General features: G+C 41.8%; 1 protein-coding gene across 1 annotated transcript in view; it reads left to right on the top strand.

Annotated features, from left to right (window-relative positions):
- The window catches only part of fggy (FGGY carbohydrate kinase domain containing), a 19,477-nt gene that overhangs the window by 8,604 nt on the left and 1,959 nt on the right, over window positions 1-8,914 (top strand). Inside the window, exons 8-14 of the mRNA XM_008293243.1 lie at window positions 2,155-2,258; window positions 4,075-4,182; window positions 5,150-5,211; window positions 5,543-5,705; window positions 7,060-7,134; window positions 7,274-7,394; window positions 7,824-7,918. Of these exons, the coding sequence (XP_008291465.1) occupies window positions 2,155-2,258; window positions 4,075-4,182; window positions 5,150-5,211; window positions 5,543-5,705; window positions 7,060-7,134; window positions 7,274-7,394; window positions 7,824-7,918 (728 nt within the window). The remainder of the gene's footprint in view (window positions 1-2,154; window positions 2,259-4,074; window positions 4,183-5,149; window positions 5,212-5,542; window positions 5,706-7,059; window positions 7,135-7,273; window positions 7,395-7,823; window positions 7,919-8,914) is intronic.

Consider the following 8,914-nt stretch of genomic DNA (forward strand, 5'->3'; position numbering starts at 1 on the left):
AACCCATATGGGTGACGTTCTGGAGTTTGAGGGAGGAGGCAAATCTCACTTTGCGTTGAGGTTGACTTTTATCAGTCATTGTAAACTATCGCGTGAGCACTAGAAAGTTTTTGTGTGCGCGTGAGATCGTTCCCCGTTTGTACACACTGCAGCGTCAACACACCGGCACCAACAACTCTTTAACGAAACGTCGTCAACACACACAAAATCTGCCTCTTTACCATCAGTGTGAGGTGGACAATAAACTACACGATCGTTTTTTTTTATCAGAAGCAGCTGTTTTTCGTGCAGCAGAAATAACGTTGGTGTCTATGTGCAACCGGCTGTGCGACCATCGTGCAGGGACCGTCTGCAAATTGCAACACTGCTGCTACAGCGAAGACACACACTGCAAAAATATCTAATAACGTCACTAGTGTTCACTGCAGTGTCACCAAAGTCACTACAGCCGTCACGTCTCTCCTACTGATCACATTATAACATTTGGTTTCACAAAAAATAAATGTTTTCCTATTTTTTTAATGAATTTTTATTAATATTAATTTCAATAACTTCACTGTACACCAATGAAACTCTGTCCAGCTGCAATAGAGGTTCTGCTGATCATGTTACACCTGTTAATTTGACAGAAAAAAAGCTATTTAATTAATTTAAGCATTCTGGTTTCAATTATGGTGTCCAATTTTTATTTTCTCACATTTGTTGGTGGTGGCAGTCTGAATAGGTTCATTGGTGTCCAGTTCTATGTGTGATGAGGAAGTTTAATTACTATATAGTATCATGTATTTGGTCAAACTGGTTCACTGTGGACCTATGATGTTTTTACTGTGCAGTGTATAAAATACAGCATCACATACATCAAGAGAAGTGCCATCAAAGTCAGGTTGAATCATTACACTTCAAACACAAACACACACACTAAAAAAAAAAAAAAAGTATTAATATAACTTTACATGGCAAACAACAGCCTTCCTCACTTACAGCCTCTTCAACTATGGCTGCTGCACAACATACAATACCCAGGGGTGTCTGTGTTTGGTATTTGTGCTGCTGTCATTCCAAGGCAAGGGCTGTGAAACCATCTTGTGCAAATCCCACACTGAATCTAGACGGGAAGAAATGTATGAAACATACAGCAAAAATGTTAACTTTGAGAATGCATGAAAGTGTACAATATTTCATTTCTTTAATGTTATCTCTGGATTTGCAGTCAATAGTATCTAATATTCATATTTAGGGTCCGAGTACACCAGTGCAAGGACCCTATTGTAACTGTTTATTATTATTATTATTATTATTATTATTATTATTATTATATTTCCACCAAATGCATTCGGATGAAGCTGCTGGACGACCCGGCGAGTACGGCGAGGACCCGTCCATCGGCTTTAATTGGGTTTGTTGTCCTTGACCAAGAAATAAACAAACAAATCAAGTGTTGTCCGCATCTTTAAATTAAAAAAAGACACGCAAGTTTAGCTTTAATGCTTACGAAGGGAATGCCATGAGAGATAGGGGTGGCAGTAAAAATCCACAATGAGACTTGACTGATGTATGATCTGGTACCTCCTGTGGGTGTCACACTGCTGCCTGTCAGGACACATCCAGCTTTAATATTTCTGGTGAAAATCAGCTCAGACTTTACTGTATCTACCAGTACTTTTTTGACTTTAGAGCAGCAGGAGGCCTTTATGTGGCTCAGAAATCCGAACCATCTGGCTTTGCTCTGCGAGGTAAACTGCTCCTGAACCCTGGCCTCCGACCCGCCGCCGTGACCTCTGCCAATCACACATTGTTGCGTCAGTCAGAGGTTAAAACACTCTGCACTATTAGTTGTCGTCTGTGTCACGGTGATGTACGCCCCTGGCCTCCGCATCTACACCAACCTCCCTCCTTAAACTCGAACCAGCTTCACAAACATTATCCCAACAGTTAGTGTCGCCGCTGAATTCCTTGTGAAGGTTAGAAAACGACTTCAAACGGGGCTGAAAGCTTCTGATGTGTAAATCATCTTGATTATTCCCCGATGGGATCCTGACAGCAACTTTCTATCAGGGAGCACCAAAAAAAAAGAAAAACCTCATCATGACATTGAAAATAAACTCTTGATCGTGGCTGAATATGACAAAAACAACTTTTTTTGTGTGTTTGCAGGTGTGATAGGTGCCGATGTGGCTGGTTTTCAGTTGCCCTGCGAGGACCGGCCGATCACCTCACGCATGGCGATGATCTGTGGAACGTCAACTTGCCACATGGCGGTGAGCTGCATTTAACCTGATTTGTGACCTTTTTACTTCCCTAAATTAGCAGCAGCTTTTCCTGTTGTGCATCTCAGCAGAATGCATGTTTAGTAAAAACTCTGTGCGGCGACATGGATGTGGTGTAATATGCAGAGTGACCTTTCTGATTCTTTCAAACTCTCACTCCATGACTCATATAAAACTTCCTGTGATTAACCCTGTACGCACAGCATCTGTTTCTTAAGTGAAACTCAGCAGCTGTGAGGTGATGTGAAACATACGTGTCTGATGCTAATATGAGGTTTGAGGGCTGGTGTCATGAAAGATATATGAAGAGCTCATTTACAGAAACAGACTTTTTTGTTGTTGTTTGCTTGAGATAATATCAATCAAACTGAAGTTTAGTGGATTTGACTCAGTAGCAATGACAAAAATAGAGATAACTTAAGTTTGATTGATATCGTCTCAGGTAGACGATGGAAAAGTGGGTTTTCTGAAGGTTTGTGACGATGGAGTTATCTGTCTTTGCAAATGAACTCCTCATATTTCAAATCCAAACTACAAACTACACTCCTGGAGTCTAACACACTTCCCCAGCCTTCTCTCACGCCACCTTGCACTCCTGGAAGGATTCTTCCAGGATCCTCCGCAGCTCCGTCGTCACAGCCATCTTGATGTCATCCACGTTTTCTAAACGGGTCCCCTTGATGACCCCTTGAGCTTGGGGAAGAGGAAACAACCCCACAGAGCAGGTGGGGTGAGTAGGGAGGTTGCTCCAGCATGGAGATGTTCTTCTCAGCCAGGAACTGTGGGATGCTCAGGGCGTTGTGAGCAGGTTGTCATGGTGAAACAGCCACCACTGGTCCTGCCACAACTCTGGCCTCTTCTCTGAACGAAGCAAATGCTGCAGGATCTCTTTGTAGACGTGCTGGTTGATGGTCTGAAGGGGAAAACTCGTAGTTGGTAGTTGACACCAGTCCTGGAACTTTTCCGACACACCTCATACGTGGGTAAACTGTTTCTACACTGTATAAGGTGGTCTGCTAAATCTTCTACATCATAGTTCCTTTTAAAAATTTTAATTGCACATAGGCTTAAAGGTAGAATATGTGATTCTAATCCAACAAACTTTTTGTCAAATTCAGTGAACAGCTCCTCACAATCTGTGTGCTGAAAAAATGATTCCTTAAATGATGAAAGTGGCTTGGCTCTATCCTCACATCACTCATCCAACATGCCCCGGCACAGGGAGAAGGAGGGAGTCGGGGAAACGACTGGCTAAATTTCAAACTAAATTCAGCTAAATTTTCTCCTGAATTGCAGACTTCACCTTTGCCTGAGCTTGTCTACGCAGGCTAAGACGAGCAGCTATGAGCAGGAAACCTCATTTTTTGCCACATCCTGTTAGTCTAGCAGTTTCCACTTCCTTTTGAAAACTATTAAAGGTGAAGGCGATTTTGGAGAAAGGCCGCTGAAATTTATTTCAATCGTCAGTATACACCAGATTTACCATCCTCTCATCTCCCGTCCTCCTCCCGTTTCCCCTGACTTGTGCACAAGCTCAAACATGCTTAGGACACGTTGGAGTCGTGTTTGTGCGGATCGATCTGAGTCACTTTGCTTCCCATTTACAGCACTAACGCTGGATTTTGTTTCAACACACACACACACAACAACCTGACAGTTAGCAGGCTGTGAGAAGATATTCACTGGAAATTGGATTAGACAAACATACCGCTCCTTTAAATTCTTCTGGCAGCTCTTCAGTGTGGTGCATATCTCTGTAGATTTATTATCAGTAAAACATCTCATGTTTCGTCCTTGTGTGCCTCAGATCAGCGAGCAGCCTCTGTTCGTACCAGGAGTGTGGGGACCCTGCCTGTCGGCCATGGTGCCCGACATGTGGCTCAACGAGGGCGGGCAGAGCGCTACAGGAAGGCTGGTCGGTCCATTTCAAACGCTTTTGCAGCATCTTACAGACCCACGTTATGCTTCTCATGAACTAAGAACTGTATGCAAGTGCACATGGAGGCGTAGAATTCGTGTTCACGTGCATCAGAGGGCAAAAGTCTGAAAGCAATTTGTCTCATGTGCTGTAAATATTTGACTTTTATCAAAATTACTGACAAATTTTTTGTTGAATGTCTTTTTAGGAAAAGATTCAAAAGACAATGACGGCTTTTGTGCTCCAGTTTTCTTTAGTCATCAGGTTTTCATCAACATCAGAAAATAGATCGTTGAACAAAGTTATCGTTTATACCCTCCTCAGACTTAAGTTTTGGGTTTGTATGCATTTTTAAACTGTCCTTCTGATCAATGAGCTCTGATAAATATAAAAACTAGGCATGATCTTGGAACAGGAAGTAGTGTTTGAACAAAAATGACGTCCTCATGAGCTTGTGAGTAGATTCATTTTTTCTGAACTTATCTAATTTGTATATTTCAAGCTACAAATAATCTTAGGCATACCTTAACAAAGATTCAACTATAAAAACTGATTAAAATGTATTCCTTTTCCACTTTTATCTCAATCAAATGTGGAATGTTTTGGCAGAGGTAGCCAGTGTCTTGTTTTTTTTATATCCATGTGTACAAAAAAGTTTCTACAAATGAGGACAACAGATCTAAGTTAATAAAAATAAAACTTTTGGTGCAGCAAATCCAAAATGTAATGTTCCTACATGCAGATGGAGGGTGTAACCCAGTTATTTTCTGGGTTCTGGTTTCTCAAATGTGATTTTCTTGTTGTGAAATGAATGTTTTTAGATTTGTTTGGAAGTGAGCTTAGAGCCAGTATAAATATGTCATACATTATTAATCAGCAGTTGCAACCTGACAAGACTTCATGTCATCACTTCTGTCATCTGTGGTGCCTCTCAGTTTTAATATATTGCTCTGTCCTCCCTCAGATCGACCACGTGGTGAAAGGCCACGCCGCCTACGACCAGCTCCAGGAACAGGCCCGGCAGAGGTCAGCTCAAGCATTTAGTGCCGCGATTCCCAAAAACGGTTTAGAGCAGCTGTCGTGCTCATCAGCTGGCTGGATCAGCTGGCATTCAGTTATGTTAAGTGAGCTTTAGTAAGATTAGAAGCTCAGTGATGCTGCGCATTCTCGACAGCTCAGCTATTCTTTAGGAGAATGGGTTATTTAACTGATTTACTTAACAATTAAAGAATCGGTGCAACATTAACAAGCTGTCTTCTTCTTACAATGATGAGTCACAATGTCTTGTCTCGTCTCCATTGGACGAGGTCTTTATCATTTCTGTTGATGTCTGAACATTTTCCTTCTGCCTCCCCAGATTGCCTTTTACAGGCGAGAACATCTACAGCTACCTGAACAGCCACCTGACTTCCATGGCTGACTCCCAGTCTGCCGTCGATCTGCTGGGATCCAGTCTTCACGTTTGGCCGGACTTCCACGGAAACAGGTCGCCGCTGGCAGATCCCACTTTGAAGGGCATGGTGAGAGCCGGACACGACTTACAGGATTATTAATCAAAATGTTAGGGCAGTCTTTACAACTAACATTCAGGGATGGATGAATGACAGGCTGAAGTATTCCAGTGGGGTTATGTCTCATCATTTCACTGACTAAAGTATAAAAATGCAGATGCTACATACTCCCCCGAAGCTGCTTGTTGACTTTGTTGTGTATTTATTTTATTTTATATGTTTTCAGTCACTTTCTGTTTAAGGTAGATGAAGATGTTATACTGTTGGAGCTGGACATGAGACACAAGTAGTCTAGCTTCACTTAAAGACTGAATGCAGAAGAAGACGGTTCGACAAGCTGTGCCACAGATAGCTGGGTTTTTATTTTGTACAGTGAGCTTCACAGTTGCTGGTTGGGTGTATTTTTTGCATTTATTCCCCCGTACCTCCACTTCAAAAGCTGAGCTAAGCCCATTAAATTCTGCTTCCAGCTCTGTATGTGAAACACAAATACAAGATTACTACCAATTTCCCAAAATGTTAAAGTAAACCTCAGTGGATTTACTCCACCAGCCAGTCAAACTGAGGTTTGTCCGCATTCATACAAAATGTCTGTATAATGAAGATTTTCAAGTGTGGAAGTTCGTTGAGAGGAACAAAAATCAGAGGCAGACTCCTTCTAGGTGGTCACATTTGGGCTAATAAATACAATACAATGCTTTCAACATGGATGTTGCTGCTAAGAAGCTACGAATTCTCAAAGGTGGATGCTTCACACACATCTTCACACCAGCAGTTATGGTGTTGATTTATGTCCAGAAAAATGTTTTTTTGCCGAATGTTGTGATGGCACCGTGGTCTTAACCTTGGACCTCAGTTCATCTTTAAATATAAATGTATGTTTATGCCAAATTTGAAGAACATATTTTGAGATATTCACTGAATGTGACACCAGAACTGATAAAACCAACTCCATGCGGCATCACAGGGGTTAATTCGAACTACATAACAGTTTATTTCATTTGGATTCGTGGCTTCACTTTTTTTTTCAGATCAACGTTTTGCCGGCAGCTCGTGAAGCAACTGCAGAAAGAAAGAAAGAAAGGACCTTTGAGTGAAAGCGTCACGGTTAAGGATTTAATCAGTAGAGTTAAAGTCGTTGAACTGATTTCTGTGTTCGGTTTTCTAATTATTGTTGCCACACTCCATCTGCAAATCCAGGAAGCAGGAAGGAGTTCTGGTGATTATTGTTTTGACTGAATCACTGGTGATTTGAGACAGAAGCAGACTCAGCTTTTCCTTCACCTTCCCTTCATCGGCGATCGTGGTTATTATTCACCCCCTCAAGGCATTTTGATATGATCGACTCATCGCTGTTTGGCAGGTGATCGGACTGTCTCTGTCCCAGACCCTGGATGACTTGGCTCTGCTCTATTTGGCCACGATTCAAGCCCTCGCCGTAAGTCTGATGTGGTTTCTGTTTCAAATGACTTCCTCTGTGTCACGCTGATATGCCGCTACCTTTAAGTACAAAAGGAGCTTGTGTTTGTTTTCTCGTAACCCGATTCCCTCCTCTGGGCCGTCTGCTCCGGTTTCAGCTCGGTACGCTCCACATTCTGGAGGCCATGAAAGAAGCAGGACATGACATCAGAACCCTCTTCCTGTGCGGAGGGCTGAGCAAAAACTCGCTGTTTGTGCAGATTCACGCCAACGCTACAGGTAGGAGACGCCGGTAATGGATGATATTAAAGCTGTAGGAAGATAAAGCATTTGTTTTTCTATGGATGTTATTTATGACGCCAAACGTGATGAATCACAAGTTAGCCTCAAGGAGCTTCACTGTCTCTCCAACATATGACTGGATAAGAAAAAAACTCCCTCAAACTCCCCTTTAACAGCAACACGAATAACAGACACGAGACGGACATGCACTAGATGTGTGTCCAGAAAAGACACAATAAGTTCACGTTGCAGATAATCGATGATGAAGCTAACATATATGAAGATTATGATCTGGGAGGACGGCGAGCTTCATCCAGACACGTTGGACCTCCCTCCCAGGAAGCCCTGGAAAGAGGACAAGGTAGAACTTTGATGAATCTCCCATGAAGGCATCAGCCCATTGCTTGTGTTCTGTCTCGTTCCCAGGGTTGCCTGTAGTGCTGCCAGACCAGATGGAGGCTGTGTTAGTGGGAGCAGCGGTCCTGGGCGCCTGTGCATCACAGGACTACGGCAATATAGAGGTAGAGCTACTCACACAAAGCGAAAACCTCACAAGGGCTCAGGCAGAAAAGGCTTTAGTGGTTTCATACAATATGTCACACATAATCCAGGTTATACATGACTGAGTTTCTAAAATATTCACATGTGAACGTTCAACTTCGGCCACTGCTGCTGATTCAAAGTAGCAAAAATGTCTTAAAAAAATGATTTTTGATGTAATTAGATATATATTCCACAAAACTCTATTTAAAGGTGTTTCATGTGTTGGGATAAGAGCATTATATGTTTGTACAACAGCTTAAATGTCATAAACCAGCTTCATTATGCCAATATGCAGTGATAGAGAAGAGACTGTGTGTTGTTTTGTACTCCCCACTGCACGATGATTCGTGCATGTTGTGTTTAACAGCCTCACCAAAGCATAAAATATATAATTATATGTTGTTACTTTAACCTCTTAAGACCCGAGCTCTTGTTTGATATGCATTTTTATTTTAATTTCTCTTTGCTATTTGATCTATACAAATCTTAAAGAGAAATAAAATATATATATATATGCATATCAAACAGGAGCCCTTAATCTTGGGTTTTAGGTTAAAATTTTACTAAAAATCTGTCTTTGGCCCATTATAATATTAAAAAGATATTACATAGTGTCATGGTTGTCTTTAGTATAATGGAAGAGGATCCAAAATGAAGAGTGATACCAGGCAGAAAGAAACAGTTTATGACGGTAAAAAAAAAAAAAAAATGCAAGCAGAAGCTCATAGGCTGCAAGTTGTGAAGAAGTCAGCATCAGGACAACAAGCAGGAGTCCAAACAGAGAATCGAAAATGAAGCAGGAAAAAGAACAAGGCTGGATTACTGATGAAACAGGAAGATAATCTGGCCAGTAGATTATGTTGAGCCTTCAGTGTACAAATCAGGGCCTATATAAAGCTAAAACCATACCTGTTTGACATTTGACCACCACCCCTTCAGAGCAGCCTCGTTGTGCAGCCGCTCACTGCTCCCAG

This window comes from Stegastes partitus, unplaced genomic scaffold, assembly GCF_000690725.1.
Source record: "Stegastes partitus isolate 25-593 unplaced genomic scaffold, Stegastes_partitus-1.0.2 Scaffold0, whole genome shotgun sequence".
In the NCBI taxonomy this organism is placed as follows: domain Eukaryota; kingdom Metazoa; phylum Chordata; class Actinopteri; family Pomacentridae; genus Stegastes; species Stegastes partitus.